The 25020-nt window shown below is 44.7% G+C and overlaps 1 protein-coding gene across 1 annotated transcript in view; it reads left to right on the top strand.

Moving 5' to 3' along the window:
• The window catches only part of LOC144696347 (protein kinase C-binding protein NELL2-like), a 303704-nt gene that overhangs the window by 43220 nt on the left and 235464 nt on the right, over window positions 1-25020 (top strand). Inside the window, exons 3-6 of the mRNA XM_078567565.1 lie at window positions 2137-2287; window positions 11598-11771; window positions 15303-15399; window positions 23185-23257. Of these exons, the coding sequence (XP_078423691.1) occupies window positions 2137-2287; window positions 11598-11771; window positions 15303-15399; window positions 23185-23257 (495 nt within the window). The remainder of the gene's footprint in view (window positions 1-2136; window positions 2288-11597; window positions 11772-15302; window positions 15400-23184; window positions 23258-25020) is intronic.

Consider the following 25020-nt stretch of genomic DNA (forward strand, 5'->3'; position numbering starts at 1 on the left):
GGCAATAAATGCTGGCCTAGCCAGCGAAGCCCACATCTCGTGAATGAATTTTTTAAAAAATCCATATAGAAACTTTCCAGAAAAGTGGCCAACGTACACATCAGGTGACCTGTGGCAGCCATCTTTGGTCAGTGTCTTTTCTTGTCTTTAAGAAGTCCTTGTTGAACAGTTCAATCTAGGTTTGGTCAGCCAATGAAACTACAGGTTAATATGCATAAATCATGCAGAAATCCTGTCATCGTGACACAGTAAACAAAGCATCAGGATGACTACCTGAATGAGTACTGATAACATTGGTTATTGTCTATTTCAGGTTGTAGTAAGTATACTGAACAGTGTTTTCCCCAGTGATTTTGACTCGTTAGCAATAAGTTGTATCACAATTAATGTCCATTTTATTTAGCTACTGTCATGAAGAGATATTAATGTCTATAATAATATTATTTTTAAAATTGAATTGTTGCGGGGTTTGTGTTTATGTGTTTGACTGTGTGTGTCTTAAATGGATTAAAACCAGCTAGTCTGGGTACTTTGATGTATAGTAGTTTGAGATGTTAATTGGGTAAACAGTAAGGAGGATAGAGGGTAAAGCGTAAATTTGTATTTGTTGAATAAAGCATGTACCTAGCTGGGAGACACCAAGCAATGCGTTTATATTACTAATAAAATTAGTGGGATGAAAATGTTATTGTTAGAAGATGTGATGTTAAAAGCCGAGGATACCACGGAAAATTTACATTCAAAGGAAAAGCTAGGTATAAACAGAAAGGAATTTGTGTGTGTAAGTCAGAGGCATTTAAGATCTAACCAGTCTGTAAGCCAGGAACTGTGTCTGCAAAGGAGCCAAATTGCAAGGAGCCTCATTTTTAAATCATAAGGTCAAATGTGCTCTGCCTGGTGTCTGTTTAAAGTCTATGGCCCGAATCTTCCGTTCGGCACGCCCCCACATGCTGATGTGTAAAATGACGCTCAGTGACGTTGGGCGTGCGTCCCGACACCACTGTGCGTCATTCTGATCTTCAGTTCGGTGGGCGCGCAGTGGAGTCAGCTGTGCGCCCACCGAACTGTCAAAGACCTGTTGAGGCCATTAATTACCTCAGTAAAGTGATTGTCGGGGCTGCCTGTCCAACCTTAAGGTTGGCGGGCAGGCAAGGAGCCCTGGCAGCCTCCACATTTCTCATGAAACCTCATCCATGGGTGAAGAGTTTATAAATTAAATAAAATTTTTTATTAAAATTCATAACCATGTCACGGCTCATGTGACACTGTCACATGAGGGGACATGTCTGAATAATTAAAAAATTTTTTTTAACATCTTTTGAACTGAACTTAATTTCCGTGATGCACGGAGCTGCCTCAGGGAGATTTCTGCGCTGTTTTGCGCGCATGCGCTAAAGAGCGCAGGCCCCGACTCTCCCTCCTCTTCCTGCCCGCACAGGTAGCACTGAGCACTTCCAGGTGCACGTCATGCTGGGCAGGCCTTAATTGGTCCACTCACGTAAAATGGCAGGGCGCAGCTGATCACGGGCGGCGATTGGCTCTGCGCCCGCCCGCCCTCTCTCCCCATCAGCCTGCCTGAAGGGGAGAAAATTCTTCTCTATGGGCTATTGTTGCCTTAGTGGAGTTTTACCTGGGAGTGATTAGTTTGGGGATTTGTTTAAAAGATATTATGGTATTATTTTGTAGGCATGTGTATGTGTTTAATTTGTTGTTAAATTAATAAATGTTTAATTTAGTTTTATTTAAAAAACCTCTTGAGGCTCGATGGTCTTATTCCTGAATCCAGAACTGCATCTCAAACACACCAATTGAAAGTATAGGTTGTAACAGTTGTTCAAGTTTCCCTTTGGGACTTAACCAACCTTTACCAACTGTTGTGTCATAACACTACCGCTAAATGAAATGTAATTGTGAGCAAAGTGGGGCTAGAGCACTGTGAGAAGACCACTTGGCCTGTTACGAATTTTAAACTATTGAATTCTACCAGTAGTGCAAAATAAATTGTGGTAAATTTGCAGATTTTTCATTAACATTACCAGCTCTCAAAAGAGAAATTCTTAGCCTGCTATTGAAATTTTGGAGGAAATAATTGTGGCTTACCGCTGGTTCACATTTTCTCCCCCCTGTGCTTCACAGATACTGCAAGAAGCCTAAAAGCATCTCCGTCTGCAGTTGAACACATCTCTCAGAAGTTAAGACACACACGCGAGTTTACCGTTCTGATTACACTGAAGCAGGTCCATTATAATTCAGGAGTCTTCCTGTCGATTCATCATTCAGATAAGAGGTCAGTGGCATCCTGCTTATTTCATATGAAGACTGCTCATTCTGCCTGTTTATTATAAGTACGGTAAAAGTCAGGGAAAAATCCATCCACAGCTGCAGTTTAATATCCAAGGTAAACAGCATTTGGGATAATTACAAAATCAGCTAAATATTGCCTTTAGGAAAAAAAATTACAGAATATATTTGACTACTTTGGCACATTGTCAGTTTATTTTTCCCACTGCATCTGTCAGACGAGAGCAAAGAGAGCACTGCGTGATGCAATAACAAGAGATCAGTTGACTTCAGAGCTTTGGTGGGGAGAGAGTCTGTCAGCAGTGATATTTGGAATCAGAGGAAGAAGTTCAAAGCTGCAAAGCTCTGTAGCCGCAGTTTGCATTCTTCAAGTTGCCACTATATTTTTAACTTCCAATTTTTCTCTCCTCTTGAAGGCAGGGAGTCAGGCTGGTGCATAATTGACAGGAGTTGTTTGTCCTGGAGTGCCTGACCCAAGTGGCCATTCTTCAGGTGTCAAATAGGGCAGTGAGCATTGACAGGTTGTCTGACCATGGGGGCAAAATTCTTTCTCACTTAAGATATATGCACCTTGTATTTTTATAATGCTGGATAATAATTAAAAAGAGGGAAACTCTGGCTGTGTTTTCTCACTCTTCCTAACCTGTGGAATATTGCGGCTAATTATAATATTTGCACCATTCTCTTGGGTTGAGATTATGGAACTCGGTGTGAACTGGGGAATAGACTTGGTATCCTGATGCAAAATATCTTTATTTGTTTTTCACTTAATGAGAAAGGGTAAGAGTTCACAGATACTTTTGTTTCTCATGCCAGTAATCATGAATATTCAAACAATTGCCCCAAGACTATTTATATGACATTGCTAGCGTAAATGCTAATTTCTCATTAATTCAATTATGTAAACTTTTACATGGCTATTTGCCAGTGCTTTTATGTTGCTATGACGGTAGCATAATCCAATGCTGTAAATATAGGAGTCCATGTGTAACATAAATTAAAACTGACATCAGTGTTCTTGTAAGAGATTACATCAAAAAAGATCAGTTGAACTCAATCAGAATTTTCCTCCAATTAATACGTTGAAGGATCAGTGGATTATGCTAACCAGTTAGTCAGTTGTTCATCCCTTACCCCCGATTGTAAAAACTCATCAGGTATTTTTAACAAAGACATCAGGATGAAGCATGTAGGACTTTAGCTGTGAATAGAGACCCAAGCCTCTCTGATGTCTCTTTAGAATATATATTAAAACAAAACCAATACACAACAGTGAACACTACAGAAACCAGTAATAAATTCAAGCATAAATTCATCCCTGGGCCATTTGTCCTCCAGTTGGGTTTTATGAACTCCTTTAATCTTCCTTATCCAACCTCGATGATTTACCCAAGATGTTCTCAGCTATTCAGATAATGGGAGCTGCACACTATTTCACAATAAGTTCTTGGAATCCTACTTTCCAAACTCAATAATTTTACCTTCTTCCAGACCAGTAAGATCATAGTGATATTTCTCTCAAGGAGCTTTGAGCATTTTATGTGCACGATGTCACTGAACAAGTTATTAGTGGATATGAAGATGATTTAAACAATACAATAAAATAGGATTTAATTTCCTTTAAAAACCTTTTTTTAGTTTTCAGACACACCCCATGCCTTGCTTTTCTTCAAATATCCGATAATGGCCCAAAAAGTATAATTCCATTATTTAAAATGACAAGGTTCATGCTACTTTTTTTAAAGTTTAACATTAAAAGATGACATTTCCCTAATCTTGCATTACAAAGGTAATCTACTTAGAGTTTGTGAGTAGTTATAATGGAAGTCCATCTCAACACTTTAATTCTGGGGTTGTAACTAGTAGATACTAAGGCTACAGAGTGGAGGGTGTGCAATTAATAGAATTCAATATTCTGCAGTTCAATTTCTGATGCAAAAAATGTGAAATCTCTAAAATGGATTGATTTAAATAATAAGGCAAATCCAGGACTGATTACAAAGGGAACAGTAGATACCTAGGATTGATTGCATAGACAATATTGGCTACCTATGAGTGATTGTATGGAAAATAATGGAAATCGAAAAGCCATTACATAGAGAATAATGGAGAGCTAGGATTGATCTCATAGAGAATAATGGATGTCTTGACTCACTTACATATACAATAATGAATGCCTGTAATTGATTGCATACAGAATAATGGATACCTTGCAGAGATTATTACATATAAAATAATGGAAATCTGAGAGTGATTACCTAGAGTGTAATGGAAACTTGAGAATGATTACAGAGTGGATAATAGATATAAAGAATTGATTTCAAAGAGGGTGACGGAAGTCTGGTTGTAGTTACTTAGGGGTAGAAATTCACTACACAGAAAATGGGGAAAATGCTTCTTTTTCCCTATAGTTGATGGCCTACTCATTTCAATTGCAGAAATCACACATTCCAAAGCCACGATTTTCCACAATTTCACTAGTAGGCCTTTAATTACGGAGAAGATAACAGGTACTCTCCTATTTTTCACTGAAAGAGGAATTTTGCCCAACCTAAGATCAAAGGTTACCTGGGTGTAATTGCACTGCAATAGTCTCATGGTGACTTCCATAATAAATCATTTGATGGTTTGTAAGTCATCTGGGATTAAGTGACTGCCTTGTAATCACTCTAGTGTGTCAATTATATTTAAAATAAATGCTCTGCGGGGGAAGGGTTATTCAGCGGATTCTGTTCTGTACTGTGTTGTTGGTGTTTCACGCTGAAGATTTAACGATTTCACTACAAGAAATTTATTGAGAATGGATTTGCAGTTCATTAAAGACATTTTAGGAACTGTTTTCTTAGAATGTGATATTTAGTAAGAGCCGTAAATTAGTATGAAACCTTCGGAAAATATTAAAGGTGCAGTGTAGTTTGAGCCTGCAGTCTTAATCCCTTTAATAAACGTGTGGGATCAGATGTAAGGATTAGTCTGTGTGGTGGTAAGATTTACAACTGATTTGTGCCCTATACATTAGAGTGAAGATACAGAGCAGCCTGGGGTCAAATGTGCTTCATGACTTTCATGTCCCGGCTGACACAGTACTTTGTTCTTATGTTAGCCTTTATGTTACTGGGAAAAATCCCTAAGGATTCACCAGATGACACTTTTCCTGGCTGAAATCCCAGAGTACAGAATCTGTTTTTTCAGCTACTTGTGCGATGTTTTCCACAACAGCTATGTTGCCAGAGATTAAGTTGACACAATAATGGGGCTATCTCAGCATAGCATTTGTTATGTAAATGAACATTTCAGATAGAAGACTAAATATATCAAGGGGGCATCAATTGCAGGGCTTTGGTATTAGCATCTATCTATTTTTTTGTTTCCATGTGGACCAGGAGAAGCAGGAGCAGACACTCAATCAACCCCACCCCCATTCCCACTTAACTCACTACAGAGACCATCCACTTGAGACTCCAGTGGTTGATTCTCAAGATCTTAAGTCTGGCCAGCTGCCACTGGCCAGCTAAACTGAATACCATGGGAAGATAGGAACGGGAAGCAGGTAATTTATAAAAACAAAAAGCTACTGCGGATGCTGGAAATCCAAAACAAAAACGGAATTACCTGGAAAAACTCAGCAAGTCTGGCAGCATCGGTGGAGAAGAAAAGAGTTGACGTTTCGAGTCCAACATGACCCTTCAACATGAACTGGAGTATAGTTAGGAGAGGGGTGAAATATAAGCTGGTTTAAGGTGGGGGGGCGGGGGGAGAGAAGTTGAGGGTGGGGTGGTTGTGGGGACAAGCAAGCAGTGATAGGAGCAGATAATCAAAAGATGTCATAGACAAAAGGATCAAAGAGGTGTTGAAGGTAGTGATATTGTCCCCACAACCACCCCACCCTCAACTTCTCTCCCTCCGCCCCCCACCTTAAACCAGCTTATATTTCACCCCTCTCCTAACTATACTTCACTCCCTCCAAGGCCTCCCTTCCTAAGGTAGAATGGTCAGAATGGAACTCAATTTTCCGGTTGTGGTCTGCTTAGGGCTCAGATGAGAATTTTAAATTTTGAGGCATTGAGAGACTAAGAGTCAGCATAGCTCAACAAGCACACAGTTAGTTGGCATGCAGGGTTTAATGAGGGATGGGATACAGGCTGGACAGAGGCTGTTAGGTGAGTTGAAGTTTATGGAGAATGGAACGCGAGAGGCTGACTACGATATCACTGGGATAATTGAATGTATGGGTGGGAGTTTCAGTGATAGATGAGATGAGGTAAGGCATGAGGCGGGCGATGTTATGTAAGTGGAAGTAGGTGACTCAACAGATATGGGGTCAGAAACTGCAGCATTGCTCTATCTGTAGCATAATTTTTACCCCCTGGATTAGCCTTCCAGATATAAAGGCCAGCTTCCTTTGGCCTTTTTGATTATTTTCTGTACCTGTCCAGCATGTAATTGAATCCTACTAGGTGCCAGATGGTTTCCTGCCCGCTTTGGAACCCAACCGTATGAATCACGCCAGGAGTTATAAAATCTGAGTGCAGCTCCTTGACCCCTCCCACAATCTTTGTACTCTTTTTATTCATTCATGGGATGTGGGCATCGCTGGCTAGGCCAGCATTTATTGCCCATCCATAATTGCCCTTGAGAACGTGGTGGTGAGCTGCCTTCTTGAACCACTGCAGTCCATGTGGTGTAGGTATACCCACAGTGCTGTTAGGGAGGGAGTTCCTGGATTTTGACTCAGCGACAGTGAAGGAACGGTGATATATTTCCAAGTCAGGATGGTGTGTGGCTTGGAGGGGAACTTCCAAGTGGTGGTGTTCCCATGCATCTGCTGCCCTTGTCCTTCTAGATGGTAACATTCATGGATTTGGAAGGTGCTGTCTAAGGAGCCTTGGTGAGTTCCTGTGGTGCATCTCTAGATGGTACACACTGCCACCATTACGTGTTGGTGGTAGAGAAAGTGAATGTTTGTGGCTGGGGTAGCAGTCAAGAGGCTGCTTTGTCCTAGAGGGTGTCGAGCTTCTTGAGTGTTGTTCGAGCTGCACTCATCCAGGCAAGTGGAGAGTATTTCATCACATTCCTGACTTGTGCCTTGTTGATGGTGGACAGGCTTTGGGGAGTCAGGAGGGGAATTACTTGTCGCAGGATTCCTAGCATCTGACCTGCTCTTGTAGCCACAGTATTTATATGGCTAGTCCAGTTCAGTTTCTGGTCAATGATAACCCTCAGGATGTTGATAGTGGGGGATTCAGTGATGGTAATGCCACCAAATGTCAAGGGGCGATGGTTAGATTCTCTCTTGTTGGAGATGGTCATTGCCTGGCATTTGCATGGCACGAATGTTACTTGCTACTTGTCAGCCCAAGTCAGAATATTGTCCAGGTCTTGCTGCATTTGGACTTGGACTGTTTCAGTACATGAAAAATGGCAAACTGTGCTGAACATTGTGCAATCATAAGCGAACATCCCCACTTCTGACGTTATGATGGAAGGAATTTAATTGATGAAGCAGCTGAAGATGGTTGGGCCGAGGGTGCTACCCTGAGGAACTCCTGCAGTGATGTCCTGGAGCTGAGATGATTGACCTCCAATAACCACAAGCCTTCCTTTGTGTTAGGTATGACACCAACAGGCGGAGAGTTTTCTCCCTGATTCCCATTGACTCCAGTTTTGCTAGGGCTCCTTGATGCCACACTCGGTCAAATGCTGCCTTGATTTCAAGGGCAGTCACTCTCACCTCACCTCTTGAGTTCAGCTCTTTTGTCCATGTTTGAATCAAGGCTGTAATGAGGCCAGGAGCTGAGTGATTCTGGTGGAACCCAAACTGAGCATCAGTGAGCAGGTTCTTGCTAAGCAAGTGCCGCTTGATAGCACTGTTGAAGATCACTTCCATCACTTTACTGATGCTCAAGAGTAGGCTGATGGGGCAGTAAATGGCTGGGTTGGATTTGTCCTGCTTTTTGTGCATGGGACATACCTGGGCAATTTTCCATATTGCTGGGTAGATGCCAGTGTTGTAGCTGCACTGGAACAGGTTGGCTAGGGCGTGGCATATTCTGGAGCACAAGTCTTCAGTACTATTGCCGGACTATTGTCAGAGCCCATAGCCTTTGCAGTATCCAGTGCCTTTAGCTGTTTCTTGATATCACATGGAATGAATTGAATTGGCTGAAGACTGACATTTGTGATGCTGGGGACATCTGGAGGAGGTTGAGATGGATCATCCACTCGGCACTTCTGGCTGAAGATTGTTGAGAATGCTTCAGCCTTATCTTTTGCACTGATGTGCTGGGCTCCTCCATAATTGAGGGTGGGGATATTTGTGCAGCCTCCTCCTCCAGTGAGTTGTTTAATTGTCCACCACCATTCATGACTGGATGTGGCAGAACAGCAGAGCTTAGATCTGATCCGTTGGTTCTGGAATCGCTTAGGTTGTCTATCGCATGCTACTTAAGCTGTTTAGCATGCAAGTAGTCCTGAGTTGTAGCTTCACCAGATTGACACTTCATTTTTAGGTATGCCTGATGCTGCTTCTGGCATGCCCTCCTGCACTCTTCATTGAACCAGGGTTGACCCCCTGGCTTGGTGGTAATGGTAGAGTGGGGGATATGCCCGGCCTTGATTGTGGTTGAGTGCAATTCTGCTGCTGCTGATGGCCCTCAGCGCCTCATGGATGCCCAGTCTTGAGTTGCTAGATCTCTTCAAAATCTATCCCATTTAGCATAGTGGTAGTGCCACACAACATGATGGAGGGTATCCTCAATGTGAAGGCGGGACTTCGTCTCCACAAGGACTATGCGGTCGTCCCTCTTATCAATCCTGTGATGAACAGATGCATCTGTGGCAGGCAGGTTGGTGAGGATGAGGTCAAGTATATTTTTCCCTTTTGCTGGTTCCCTCACCGCCTACTGCAGACCCAGTTTAGCAGCTATATCCTTTAGGACTCAGCCAGCTCAGTCTGTAGTGGGACATTGGCGTCCTCCACCCAGAGTACATTTCCACCCTCAGTGCTTCCTCCAAGTGGTGTACAACATGGAGTACTGGTTCATCAGCTGAGGGGGCACAGTATGTGGTAATCAGCAGGCAGTTTCCTTGCCCATGTTTGACCTGATGCTATGAGAGTTCATGGGGCCTGGAGTCGATGTTGAAGATTCCCAGGGCAACTCCCTCTTGACTGTATACCACTGTGCTGCCACCTCTGCTGGGTCTGTCCTGCTGGTTGGATAGGACATACCCAGGGATGGTGATGGTGGGGTCGGGGGCATTCTCTGTAAGGTACGAGTCCATGAGAATGACTTAGTCAGGCTGTTGCTTGGCTAGTTTCTCAGACAGCTCTGCCACTTTTGGCACTAGCCCCCAGATGTTAGTAAGGAATACTTAGCAGAGTTGGCATTGGTATTGTTGTTTCCAGTGCCAAAGTCGATGCCGAGTGCCCTGTCTGGTTTCATTCTTATGGGTTTCGGCTTGCTAGGCCATTTCAGAATCAACCACCAGGTAAGGAGAGCAGGTTTCCTTCCCTAAAGGGGCATTAGTGTTTCAGATGCATTTTTATGACAATCGACGATGGTTTTGTTAGATTTTTATTGAATTCAAATTCCACTCTCTGCCATGGTGGGGTTCAAACCCAGGCCTCTGGATTACTAGTCCAGTGACAGTACTACTGCACCACCACCTTCCCCTTGCCACCGATTCTATCCTTCTCCTGAACCAGTGCTTTGGGCTGACACAGACTATTCACTACGTCAGTATCCTGTTCAATCCTGAGGTGACCCCATATCTTTTCCATCACCATTAACGTTGCAGGCCTTACCTCATCCCATCACAGGTCTTACCTCATCCCATCTGCCACCAAAACTCTCACTGACACATTCAATTATCACAATGACACACTGGTCAGCCTCTCATGCTCAGGATTCAACTTTAACTCATTTAACACTTTCCCAGTTGTATACGATCCATTGTTAAATCTGGCACACCAAATAACATTTGTCCTTATTAACCAACACTGGTTCTTAATCTCCTGACATCTCACATTTACAATTCTCATCCAAAATCCTTCAATGATCTTTCTCCTCCTTATCCCTATAACGTTGTTCTCCCTACAAACTCCCTGGATTCTCCAATCCTCTGACTCTGGCCTTTTGTCCTTCTTTCTCCTCCTACTTTAGGTGGCCTTCAGTCACTTGGGCCCCCTTGCCTGAAGTTCTCTCCCTCAACCCCTCTGCCTCGCCACCTTCCACTTCCCTTCAAGACCTTCCTTAAAATGAACCTGTAGTCAAGTTTTCAATTATTCCTCTCAGCCTTTCCTTCTTTGACTCATTTGGTTTTCCTGATGCATGTGTGAACATAGGAAATAGGAACAGGAGGCCATTTGGCCCATCGAGCCTGCTTCGCCATTTAATTAGATCATGTCTGATCTTCTACCTTAACTTCTCTTTCCCACACTATCTCCATATTCCTTGATGCCTCGATCTAGAAATCTATCGATCTCTGTCTTGAACATACTCAATGACTGAGCCTCCACGGCCCTCTTGGATAGAGAATTCCGAAGATTAGCCACCCTCTGAGCGTGGGCCTACCCATTATTCTGAGATTGTGGCGCCTGATTCTAGACCACCCCCCACCCCAGCCATGGAAAAATCCTTCCTGCATCTACCCTGTTGAGCCCTGTAAGAATTATGTATGTTTCAATGAGATCGCCTCACATTTTTCTAAACTCTAGAGAACTCAGGCCCACTCTCCTCAATTTTTTATCATAGGACAGTCCCACCATCCCAGCAATCAGTCTGGTGAATCTTTATTGCACATCCTCTGTGGCAAGTATATACTTCCTTAAGCAAGGAGACCAAAACTGTACACAATACTCCAGGTGCTGTCTCACTAAAGCTCTCTACAATTCTTACAACTCTTTTTTAATGTTAAAGGCACTTTATAAGTGCAAGCTTCTGGCATTGTTACATTTTATTAATGACATTTATGTAGCAACAAAAACACAGGAATGCATTGCAACAAACCTTTTGTTAATCCTTCCTTGTTTTGTTAATACTGAGAAACCAGGTTAAAGAACAAGTAAACACCCAGGTTAAAAAGAGTGGAAGGGAATATATAGCTAATCAAAAATTAGTAATCGTATGATGTCAAACTTGGACTTTAAAAGAAAAGATTGTAGGGGAACAGAAACGCTGAGGCAGATAAGGCATCTTGCGTAAGAGTAAGAGGTTGTGAGGTAAGTCCTGATTTCAACACCAAGAATTATCTCAAGAGTTTTACAGACGTTACAATAAGACTGCTATCTTTTCTAGGTACCTGGAGGTGGAGAGTAGTGGCCATCGGAATGAAGTGCGTTTTCACTATCGATCTGGCAGCCACCAGTCCCACACAGAGGTGTTTCCATATGCTTTGGCTGATGGCCAGTGGCATCGTGTTGCCTTGGTTATTAGTGCATCCCACTTGATTTTATACGTGGACTGTAACAAGTAAGTAAATGAGGAAAGTGGATAGAGTTGGAATGCTCATTCTGCAATTGCATGGTGAGTTGTAGGTAATTGCACTGCACTGAACCCAAGAGTAATAGCCATTGGCATTGATGGCAAATGGGCAATTTGATCAATTTTATAACCTATTTTACAGTCATTGATTAAATATGCACATTATTATTAGAGATTACTCATTTTCTCCTAAAATGGACAATTCCACATAGATCTAAATGACAAGAATAAGTTCAAATTATCCCATAGCCAAAGTGAATGCTGATGGCTTACAGCAGTCAACCTCATCTCCATGGTATATACTAAAGTATTCGCAAAAGAGTCTGTTTAATAAGTGAGTGAAGGGCATCCCACATGAGGAAATGAGATATCCTTGCAGCTTTTTCTTGTTTAATTTTGAGATGCAGAATGCAGGGAGGGCTCATTTCTTGCCCATCCTTAGCTGCCCTAAGAAGCTTCTCCTCGACCTCTGCTGTCTTTGTGCTGATAAGGTTGCCACGGTGGTGTTAAGACTTTGAGCCAGGAATGGCAGTATATGTCCATGCCAGGTTGGTATGTGACCTGGAGGCCACCATGGTTACTTGATCTTGCTGTTGTTCCTTTTCCTTCTTAGTGGTAGAAGTCGGGGGCTGGGAAGTTCTTCTTGAAGTAAGCTTGATGAATTAGCTCAATGGTTATAACCAAATTTCAATTATTAAAAGCATTCTAAAAATATATGAAAAATTAAACTATGGCCTTCCTCTAGAATTCTTAATTTTTATGAAAAGCTTTTTGTCATATTCATCATTTAAAATGTCATCCTGTCAAAGGTGCTAGCCTAGTTCCTGCCATCTGTAATATTTTGCCTGATTTAACAGCTCAGAAGCGGTGAGACATTCTAAAACTTAAAAGGGGTTCTTAGAATTTTGTAATGTGCCATCAGTTTTTGAAGAAGGGCTTGAAAATGTGGGCCTTTTCACATGGAACACAGAGGAAACAAAAGGCATCTAATAGAGTTTTTAACTTATTAAAATTATGAAAGCCTTTGAGAGAGTAAAAGGTGAATTTTTTTCCGCTGCTTGGAGAGTCAGGATTAATGGGGTGTAAACTCAAGGAGGGTGAACCTCCTCGGAGGATTCCCCTCTTTTGCTGCAGTGAAAACCTTGTAGACAGGTTTACGTCAACTACCCTTGAGGTTATGGTGTCAGAACGGGAGAAGCCCCAAGGAAATTTAACCCCCCTCCCCCTCCTCCAAACTAACATTGAACAAACGGGGAGGAAGTTAGAAGAAATTTTTCACAAAGGGTATTACAACATGGAGGGACAAATTTTCATCTTCATGGCATGGCCAGTAATCTGGAACATTGGATAGAGGGGTGGTATCATAGTGGTAATGTTACTGGATTAGTAATCCAGAGAACCAGACTAAAGCTCTGCAGATATGAGTTCAAATCCCACTCTGGCAGCTGAAGGCATTTAAATTCAGTTAGTTAATAAAACTGGAATGAAATGCTAGTCTCATTAATAATGATGATAGTGCTTTGAGGGGTGTGTTGTAGTCTGTACAAGCCTTTGAAGCATAAAGGAGTGTAGGGCTCACTGCTGCCCACTTAACCATGACCTTAGTCTCAGGTTTGAGATCTTGGTCTTCAAATACTCTTTTCTTTAGAAGGAATTATATAATTATATAAGGCTTTGATGAGACCACATCTGAAGCACTATTATATATAACCATATGTCAGGTCAGCCATGATCTTATCAAATGGCGGAGCAGGAAGAAGGGCCGAATGGCCTACTCCTGCTCCTAAGTCCTTATAAAACTATTGGATTGTTGTAAAAACCCATCTGTTTCACAAGTGCCCTTCAAGGGAGGAAATCTGCCATCCTTCCCTGGTCTGGCATACGTGTGACTCTACACCAATGTGGTTGACTCTAACACCCCTTGAAATGGCCTAGTTAATCCCAAGTAAGCAACTCAATTTCAAGGGCAGTTAGGGATGGGCAGTAAATGCTGGGCTTGCCAGTGATGCTAACATCCCCAAAAAACGAATAAGAAAACAGTAGTGGTTAGCCCACCTGTTACAGAATCTGCTTGATTTTCATTCCACTGGTTTCCATGGAATCAGAGCCATTCCGGTTCTGTAGCGGGTGGGAGATTTGCTCCACCAGATTACTGCCCATGAATGTTTTTTCTGAAGAATCTATGGAAGCAAAGAATAACACCGCTTAAAAGGGAAATGGATAAATGTTGGTAAAGGAAAAATGAGAAAGCTTATGGGGAAATGGTGGGAAAATGAGATTGGAGTAGGTGGCTTCATGGGAAGATCCAGCATGGATAAAGGCCTGATTTTTTAAATGGTTCCATCAGCTGTTGCATGTTTCATGATTGTGAGTCATTAGTAGTAGTTGTGAACTATTTATTACATTTAGTGGATTATTTTGGTGAAAGGGTGAAAACAGGGTGCGTGCTGTGCTAATAGGCCACGCCTGTTTGGAAATCTGATTTCAACACACAATTTTGGCCCTAATTGTTGATTACCATAATTTAAACTTTCTGGGGATGCTAAAACAGACAACCGCAGCTGATTAAGAGCAATTTTTGTGGAGCAGCATCTGTGGACTGCACACATTGATATCCATTGAAGGTGTGCAGTGCACTGGCTGACGCACACCAGCACAATTCAGGATGACTCAAGGATTGAGGGAGAAGGTGCACAGTGCAGCACTGAAGGCGGTCCAAAGGAGGTGGGCTGTCTACAGAGTAGGGGAAGGATTCTACTTCACTCTGCTGTCCCTCCTTTCTGCAGTATCTGGCTCTACTCTGCCTAGCCTCATGTCCTCCTCTCATTTCTCATCCAGACCAAAGGGGAACCCAAGCAAGATGACCCTAACCAAGCACTCCCATTCTCCTGGTGACTCCTATAAGGTGTCCAATAAGTACGTAGCAAAGCACTTAGACTTTTTAGGTGAAGTCCTCGGAGAATTTCTGGAATAAATGCTGATAGAGTGTTGGTGAAATCTTGACAAAGTGTCCCAGAAAGACTCCTGATGTGTTTCAAATGTCATCTTCAAACCTCCAACGGCAAGTAATAAACCTTTAAGTAGTGCTCAAAATACTCAGCAACATCTTGATTACTCCTATTCAGCTGGTTGTTGTTCGGAGAGGGCATTAGTTTAAGAACTAATTGCCAAAATCCATGCAAGCTCTTTAATGACTGCTGGCAGACAACTTAATTGACAAGCAGTCCCTTAACAGTCCTCCAGGTGCTTGTTCCTAACCTGTGCTTCAAACTCCTTTACCAAGGTGGTGTTGTGAGCTACACTGGCTTTCCAGCTCAAGTACCCACCTTGACCACCTTGTAGGCTCTTTAGTGTCTAAGTTAACTGGGGAAAATCCCCAGATTTTCCCTTAATGAACCCCCTTAATGAACGCCATCTCACATAAAAATCAATTCTCTTAGCCATTAGACTCACCAGGATTCACAAATCACTCTAGTGATGTATTATATTTGGACATCATGGTTTTTTTTTTGTCTGTAGGATTTATGAACGTGTTATTGAAAGGCCGAGTATGGACATTCCAACTGGCTCAACATTTTGGTTAGGACAAAGGAACAACGTTCATGGCCTTTTCAAGGTGAGTGTGTGTCATAATATTACAACTGCTATATTCTTAAATTTTAAATGAGTATTAAAATACATTTTTATGAATGGATAAAAATACATTGTTTGAAAATATATATCTCTATTCTGAATCATATTTGCATAGAAGATATTGAGCTTTGAAAGCTGTTAACATTATATGTTTTTGTCCTGTTCTCAAAAACATATGCTTCAGAACTAGTATCAATAACCTATATGGTTCATCATGCAACCAGGCCAGAAATCGAAGTTGCATTTACACTGCAGCTACTCTCCCAGCCAGGCATTGTGTTTGCATTGCTTGCTTTCCTTGGCTGGCACTCTACTGTCCAGAAAAGAGCCCAGGGGATGCCCAGATACATGCATAGGCAGAACACCTTCCAGATAGTTAGACTTGTATATCTTTAGAGAGCTTGGATGCTTGATTCCCTGCTCCCCGTGCACTTTAAGTGAGGCCAGGCAGGTTCAATAAAAAGTCCAACAGTCTCCTGAGTGTTGAACTGAATTTGAACACATGGCAACTCAAAGCAATGTGAGATCCATGCTTCTGGGAAGGTCGCTCTGCTATGCCAAGGTATCACGTCAGGCCTCAAGTTTAGATTTACGTTTCAAAGTTTAGCATGAGTGCAAAGCCCAAAGCCACTTTGTATTGACATTTAGGGTAAAGTACAAATGCACCCTCAGGCTAATCTGAAATGGACTGGTTTGCACGTGGCCTGAGAAAGCCAAATTTTGTCTTGGATTGGGTCAGATTTGTACTTTGCTAAGATTGGAGCTAACTAAATGTTTTACTTTGTCAATAATGAGGAAATAGGAACTTAGTGGGATTTGTTTATCATTGTTGATCTGGGAACCTGAATCAACAGCACCTTTCCCATCCTAACACTTCAATTTAATGACGCAGTGCTTTTTGTCAACATAGCAAAACCAGAGTTTGAAGAAAATTTGTACTTGTATCTATTTTGCTTCACTTGTACAACTTATGCTGAAATAAACCAGTGCCATCATGCATTTTTACAAATTCAAGCTGTAAATTCAAGAAAAGGATGAACTGCCTCCCTTTATAGGGCACGGAATTCCTTGGGAAGCCCATGGCAAAAGGAGAAAAGCACTATTGAACCATTCCTGGCAGCATTTGGGAAATCTCCTATATGTTTATTTGAATATAGGAGCAAATGCATCTCAGGTTTTCTGATGCAAAGCAAGTGATTCAAAAAATAGAGTATGGCCTGAATTTTACCCCTTGGTGGCGCATGCAAGCGGTGGGCCTGGGACCCGTCGAGAAATGGACCACTGACCGCGATTGGCCTCCGTCCGCGATTTCACGCTAGCTGGCCAATTAACGGCCGGCCAGTGCGAAACGCGCGCTGAAATGCTCAGCGCTGCCAGGGTGGGGCAGAAGAGGGCAGACAAGCGCATCACCGCGGGTGCAGGTGAGCACTGCGAGAGAGCAGAAAGCTGCCTCGGAGCTACAGTCCTGAAAATGATTAAATAAAGGTTTAAAAAGCTGCCCAAAAAATGTCCATGCGTCACAATGATGCACCCGAAAATGCACCTAATAAAAATGGTGCCCACAGATATTTATTTTTATTTTATTTCATAACGGAGATTTCATCCCACCCTTGGATGAGTTTTGATGAAAAATGTAAAGGCCGCCTGGCCGATTCACCTGTCCACCAACCGTAAGGTTGGATGGGCCACGAAAATTCGGAGACAATTGCGCCGTTAATGGGCTTAACTGCCCATTAATTGTCGGCGGGCACGCTTCTAATTTTTGCATGCCATGTGAAAATTTACATGTGAAATATCGCGCAGGTGTGCAATGACACCAGGACGCTGGCCTGACGTCACCTCGTGTGATTTTACGCCCGATTGGATCAGGTGCGCGCCTGCCTGCGGGGTGTAAAATCCTGCCCTATGAATCCAGGGTCTAGATTTTGTTTTATTCTTTCACAGGATCTGGGTGTCGTTGGCTAGGCCAGCAGTTATTGCTCATCCCTAATTGCCCTTGAGAAGGTGGTGATGAGCAGCCTTCTTGAACCGCTGCAGTCTGTGTGGTGTAGGAACAACACAGTGCTGTTAGGAAGCGAGTTCCAAGATTTTGACTTAGCAACAGTGAAGGAATGGTTATACAGTTCCAAATCAGGATGGTGTGTAGCTTGGATTCTCATGCAGCTGCTGCCCTTGTCCTTCTAGGTGGTAGAGGTCGCAGGTTTGGAAGGTGCTGTTGAAGGAGTCTTGGTGAATTGCTGCAGTGCATCTTGTAGATGGTACCCACTGCTGCCACTGTGCACCACTGGTGGAGGGAATGAATGTTTAGGTGGTAGATAGGGTGCCAATCAAGCGGGCTGTTTTGTCCTGGATGCTGTCGAGTATCTTGATCGTTGTTGGAGCTGCACTCATTCAGGCAATTGGAAGTATTCCATTACATTCCTGACTTGTGCCTTGTAGCTGGTGAACAGGCTTTGGGGAGTCAGGGGGTGAGTTACTTGCTGCAGACTTCCCAGCGTCTGACCTGTTCTTGTAGCCACAGTATTTATATAGCTAGTTCCAGTTCAGTTTCTGACCAATGGTTGATAGTGGGGTATTCAGCGATGGTAATGCCATTGAATATCAAGGGGAGATGGTTAGATTATCTCTTGTTGGAGGTGGTCATTGCCTGGCACTTGTGTGTTGCGAATGTAACTTGCCACTTATCAGTCCAAGCTTGAATGTTGTCCAGGTCTTCCTGAATATGGGCATGGACTGCTTCAGTACCTGAGGAGTCTCGAATGGTGCTGGACATTGTGTAATCATCAGCAAACATCCCTGCTTCTGACCTTATGATGGAAGGAAGGTCATTGATGAAGCAGCTGAAGATGGTTGGGCCTAGGACACTACCCTGGGGAACTCCTGCAGCAATATCCTGGGACTGAGATGACTGACCTCCAACAACCACGACCGTCTTCCTTTGTGCTAGGTATGACTCGAACCAGCAGAGGGTTTCCCCCCTGATTCCCACTGGCTCCAGTTTTGCTAGGGCTCCTTGATGCTACACTCTGTCAAATGCTGCCTTGATGTCAAGGGCAGTCACTCTCAGCTCACCACTGGAGTTCAGCTCTTTTGTCCATGTTTGGACTTAGACTGCAATAAGGTCACGAGCTGACTGGCCCTGGCTTAACCCAAACTGAATGTCAGTGAGCAGGTTATTGCTAAGTGCTGCTTGATAGCTCTGTCGATGACACTTTTCCTTCACTTTGCTGATGATTGAGATTAGATTGATGGGGCAGTAATTGGCTGGGTTGGATTTGCCCTGCTTTTTTTTGGACAGGACATACCTGGGAAATTTTCCATGTTCCGGTTAGATGCCAGTATTGTAGGTGTACAGGAGCAGCTTGGCTAGGGGCATTGCTAGTTTGGAACACAAGTCTTCAGTAATACTGCTGGAATGTTGTCAGGGACCATAGCCTTTGCAGTGTCGAGTGCCTTTAGTTGTTTCTTGATATCCCGTGGAGTGAATCGAATCGGCTGAAGACTGGCATTTGTGATACAGGTGACATCAGGAGGAGGCCGAGATGGATCATCCACTTGGCATTTCTGGCTGAAGATTGTTGCAAATGATTCAACCTTGTTGTTTGTACTGATGTGCTGGGCTCCCCCATCATTGAGGATGGGGATATTTGTGCAGCCTTCCCTTCTGGTTAATTGTTTAATTGTCCATCACCATTTAGGACTGGCGAACTTAGATCTGATCTGTTGGCTGTTGGGTCACTTAGTTCTGTCTCTCGCAAGCTTCTTCTGCTTTTTGGCATGCAAGCAGTCCTGTGTTGTATTTTCACCAGACTGAGACCTAATTTTAGGTCTGTCTAGTGCTGCTCCTGGCATGCCCTCCTACACTCTTCATGGAACCAGGGTTGATTCCCCTATCTTACTCCAGGACACTGCAATGTGAAATTCCCCATGAGGAAGCCGTCTCAGACACACTGGGCAGAATTTTCCCCTCGTTGGGCAGGTGTGCGCCTGACCCGCGTGAGAGTAAAATAGCGCACGATGACATCGGGCGAGCGTCCCGATGTCATCGCGCACTCTTGCGACATTTCGTCCGGCGGGCACGCGCAAGAGGCGGCAGCACGCCCACCAACAATTAGGAAGCCTATTAAGGCCCTTAATTAATTCATTAAATCAGATTTTTCGCTGCCTGTCCAACCGTTCAGTCGGCGGGCGGGCGAAAAGACCAGGCGGCCTTTGGATTTTTGAGGAAACCTCATCAATGGGCAGGATGAGGTTTCCGGTGTTAATTAGAAATAAGATAAACATGCTTAAATCTCATTTATAACATGTCCCTGCTCATATGACAGGGTCACACGAAGGGACATGTTCACCTTATTTATTAAGTCTTTATTTGTACGGTAATAAATCTCCAGGTCCCTGAGGCAGCTCTGTGCCTTCAGGGTGCATGAGCAAACTTCCACGCTCGACCTCCTCCCGCTCCCACCGCTCAGCATTGCAGCGCGTGATTCATGCCGACTGGACGTTAATTGGCCAGCCAGCGTGACATTGCGGTTGGGGCCCGATTGCGGGCAGCGGTCAGTTTCGCGACCGCTCCCAGGCCTGCCCGCTGCGCCCACCCGACGAGGGCAAAACTCAGCCGACTGGTCTTGACACTACACAGAATATAGTTCTAGAATGGTGTCAATCTGAGTCGTTGGATTTTCTAGGCATTTAACATATTGAAGCAGAACTTATTTAAGTGTTTTGAGGGAGCAGAACTGTGTCTCAAAATACTTCAGAAGCCCTGGTGAGGAGTGGAGTTTTGTCCATGTGTGTGAGCAGCCTTGGATAATTTTCACTCCGTTCTCAATGGCCTTCATACCCCTCATTGACACTACAGTGTTGTAAAACAGTGGAAGAAAATTGTCATGCACCTAAAATGAATATCTGCTCCCAGTGAAAGCCCATGTCGACCGGGGGGCCTGAGCAATATTGAACTTGAGACCTCATTTAAGTGACACCCGTGGGAGCCAAGTGGAGCCCACTGCAACCTGCTGGTCTGAATGGTGGGAAATCATCCCGACCTCGCACTGAGCCGGCCAGTAAGTCAAGTCTGTGGCGGGGATGGTCACCTGGGGGAGGTTGGGGAGCCAAAAACATGCCAGGGTTTTACTGTGGGCCCAGGAGGAACACCTCTGTTTCTCCCGGGGCGGAGTTTTCTGTGCCCGCTGGCGTCAGGTGTGTTTGGCGGCGTAAGCGGACGATATGGCGAGAAGGCCAAAAACCGGATTCAGGATATTGTGAAACCAGTTTGCAGTCGTCCGCTCTACCCGTCAATGGCGGCCTGCATTTCCCACCATCGGATGCTGGGAAGCTCATTATAATACAGCTGCATATCATTATAAGCCCAGGTCACTGAAATCATCCGCCCACGCTGGATAAGCAACGTGCACTTGGCGAGCTGCACATCGCTTGGGACTTCAAGGTTTGTTTGCCTACCTGGCTTCGGGCATCACTCGCAGTCACCAGAGCCAGACTTTGCGGACAGCACCGCAGCACTTTTAGGGGGCCGGCCTCTACCTAACAGATCAGCCGTATGTGGGTGGCTTTTCAATGGCTGCAGGGCTGGGGCTTACTTGGGGAAGGGGGAGAAGTGGTCTCAGGCAAGGGAAGAGGCTGCAGGGCGAGGGCTGTACTGGGGAAGGAGGGTATGCCAGGGTGTGTGTGGGGGCACATGTTGATCTGTGCAAGTGGCCTCAAGATGGTGAGAGCTGAGGAGGCAACCTCCAGAGGAGATGAGGCCAGATGGAGATGTGAGGGTGTGTGCGAGAAAGTGAGTGGTGATGTCCCTTGAGCTGGCAGTGGGTGAGATACCAGTGAATGTGTGATGGTCTTGTGAGAGTGTGAGTTTAGAGTGATGAGATGGTTGCAATACCCTGGCGGCACGCATGAGATCATTTACCCTCTATCTGCATTGGGTGGCAAAGCTCTTCTGTGCAGCATTGGCACTGATCACCACTGCCATCGCCTCCCAAGCTGGAGTGGTAATGTTGCTGCCCTTCCTGTGACCACCACAGTGTTCAAGAGGAGCTCGAGGGACGCGTCACTAAACTCGGGAGGGGCTACTGTCTTCTTGCCTTTCAGGGCTATGTCTGCTTTGCAGCAAACTTGCGCTGGAAGCACTGAGGTGTGCATGTGGCTGCACTTTAAATGTGGCGCCCAGCGTGGTGGAGCGGCGAGGTGTCAGCGTGGCAGGCGAATTGGAGCCCACCCGCCATCGAAACGGTGTATTTCCCGGGAATGCATGATTAATGAGGGGGGATGGGGATGATGCAGCGTGAAAAGCCGCCATTGCGGCCGGTGGGTAAAACGTTCTTTTTCCTGCCCGCTACCACACTTAGTGCAAACCTGAGACGATTCGGCCCCTGGGCTCTCAAGCAGTAAAAATTGAAAATATCTTGGGCCATTTTTTCTGAAGAAGCTCCAATTTTATCTTGTCTGAAACGGGCTCCGATTTTCCCTTTAAGGACCTCTGGTTAAGCTGCTCAGGACTTGGTACAACTAACGCTGCGTAGCGCAAGCTCCGCCCATTAGCACCTAGATTTTGCATTCAGGGTCCTATCATCAGTGCAGAAATCCAGCTTTTAAATATAAAGGGTCTAACACCTGTTTCAGGCAGGTGAACCTGGCTAACTAAAAACTGACTGAGGTGAGACTGTGGTGGTCCATTGCACTTGTGGGCACCGTTCGGGCTATGGCAGATCACAATGCAGAATCCAGAGGTCTGATGTTGACGTTATGCCGGGTAAATGGTCAACAACAAGTTGAATTTCTCCCCTACAATCTCTAACCCTTACTGCGTTCACACCAATTCATTACTCAAGTTTCGATCTCCAGTTTAAGATGAGGTGATCATTTCAAATGATTAAAATAATTCTGGACCTCAAGCCAGGGGGCAGGAGTTTCCCCTTGTTGGGGAGTGGCGGGTGGGCCTGGGAGCGACTGTGTAATGGTCTGCCACCTGCGAACGGGCCCCCACTGCGGTTTCCCGCTGGCTGGCCAATTAACTGCCAGCCAACGCGAATCGCGTGCTGAAACGCTCGGCGCTGCTGGGTTGGGGGCGGGAGGAGAGCGAGTGCTGAAGTATGTCCATGCGCGTGGGTGCACTCAGTGAAAGCTCCCTGAAGGCACAGAGCTGCCTCAGGGAGCTGAGGATTTCTAACATTAAAAATAAAAGTTTTAAAATTAAGGTAAACATGCCCCCTCATGTGGTTCGATCACATGAGCAGGGACATCTTCAAAAATGAGATTTAAACATTTTTATTTTATTTTTAATTAACATCGAATCCTTGTCCCGCCCGTGGATGAGGTTCCCTCAAATATCGAAAGGCCGCTTGGCCCTTTTCGCCCGCCCGCCAACCGTAAGATTGGACGGGCAGGGAAAAATTCACTTTAATTATTTTATTAATGGGCTTAACAGCCCTCTTAATTGTTGGTGGGCACGCTGCCAACCTGCGCGTACCCACCGACCGAAATATCGCATGATGACCTCGGGACACTCGCCCGACATCATCGCGCGCTATTTCACGCTCGTGCGTGTCGGGTGCGCGCCCGCACGCCAAGCTGACAATCTAGCCCAAGGATTTCTTTTTACTTTTGCATTGAAGTTAAAGAATGTAAGTTTTTTGCACAAGAGAAGTGGGAGCAGCCCTAGACTGACTCTGTAATTGAAGAATGTAATTATCTGGAGAATTGTAATAGAGCCCTTTGTGTTGATAACTTATTGTGAAAATTATTTTTTTCTCTACAGGGTGTGATGCAGGATGTGCAGATTCTTGTGATGCCGCAGGGATATATTATTCAATGCCCGGACCTCAATCGAAGTATGTTTAATGATTATATTAGCTGTGTTTATATATAGTGAAAAAGCACAGATGAAGACATCATCAGAATGAAGGCCATCAGTGTTATGAACCTGGCCATTCTTTACTTCTCCATTAGCTGCCTGGCTTATAAAACAAAGGATGCCAAATGATTACTAAAAGCTATTTGACAGTAATGTGCACTTCAGTATGTCAGGGTAAATGTCATATTTTAATAATCCTGTTTATTTGTGGTTGGGAGGGATCAGCAATATCAAATGTTATCTTAAAAGCAGGTACATTATGAAACAGAAAATGCAGTGTGTGTGCAACTCCTGCAGGAGAAGTAGAAGCAGAAATTGCTGGAAAACTTAACACTCCATTCTGCGGAAGGAAACAAAGTCAATGGGCTAGACATTCAATGCCGAGTAAACATGGGGTTAGAGGCAGGAGGGGGCAGGGAAAATAGGGAGCAGCCACATCAGGACAGCTCCCCGATACATTCCTGCCACCTAGGACATTTCCCAATGGCAAGTGAGAACCCGATTGGCAACCACGCCAAGGAAGCGGGCAACCACTTAAGATGATTCGAGTCCCAACTAGGGGCAATTTTACGGCCTTAACAGCATTTTGTAGCTGGCAGGACAGACCCCCTGCCATATGTGGAGGCTGCCATCTCACTGCAGCCTCTCTGTTTCATGCCCTAATAACCAGGTTGTGGGCAGGAAAGCCTCACACCCATTGTCTAAACAATTCCTCTGGAGGAGTTTGCACTCAGCTCAGAGTAACCTACAATCTTCAGCCCTCGCCACTTTTCATCTTCATGAAAGCCTCCAATGGCGCCTCCATGTTGAGATGGTCTCTGTAGTCACTGACCTGCCTCAAGTAGCACCAGCTCTCTCGGCGGGGCTGCCGAGGTTTCAGACCAGCCAGCCCTCCGATTAATAGGATGAAAAATGCAATTAGGAGATTAAGCAGCCAAATAGGAGTGCACCTCTGGGAACAGGCACCAGCAGCCAAGAGCCAGTTCAGGAACCCCAATTGATCAGAACGTCGGGGCTCTGAATGCTGTGATAAAATCCAGCCCTTCATTTCAATCATTGTTCATCAGAGCATGAACTCTGAAGCTCTGCCCAGAGATGTTGCCTGTCTCGCTGAGGGTTTCCAGAACTCCCTGCTTTTATTTCGGATTTGCAGCATCGGCAACATTTTGCTTTCGAAAGCGAGAGACGAATTTATATAGCGAACGAGACTCTTCATCAGAACTAGTCAGCTAGAGTCACAGTTGGAGTGTTAGTCTCTCCCATTCAAATGCTAAGAAACCTATCATACCTTTCCATCATTTTTGTCTTTTATTTCAGATTCCCAGTATTCATTTTCCTTAGGCTGGGATTCAGGCAGGATCTGTCACGGGCAGGAATGGAAAATTTGGAGAGCCAGCCCAAAGTACGTTGACTGGGATTTTCCAGCCCTGTTGTGGTGGGACCCGGCACGGGGAGTGAGGCGGCCCTCCCAAATGTCTATTGACTTTTGGCGGGACCGGACGATCCCGGTGGCGGGCGGGGCTGGAAAATCCCGGCCTTTATTCATTCACGGGATGCGGGCTTCGCTGCCTAGGCCAGCATTTATTGCCCATCCCTAATTGCCCTTGAGAAGGTGGTGCTGAGCTGCCTTCTTGAACTGCTGCAGTCCATGTGGTGTAGGTACACCCACAGTGCTGTTAGGAAGGGAGTTCCAGGATTTTGACCCAGCGACTGTGAAGGACGGCGATATAGTTCCAAGCC

Source organism: Cetorhinus maximus, chromosome 22 (genome assembly GCF_964194155.1).
Source record: "Cetorhinus maximus chromosome 22, sCetMax3.hap1.1, whole genome shotgun sequence".
In the NCBI taxonomy this organism is placed as follows: Eukaryota; Metazoa; Chordata; class Chondrichthyes; order Lamniformes; family Cetorhinidae; genus Cetorhinus; species Cetorhinus maximus.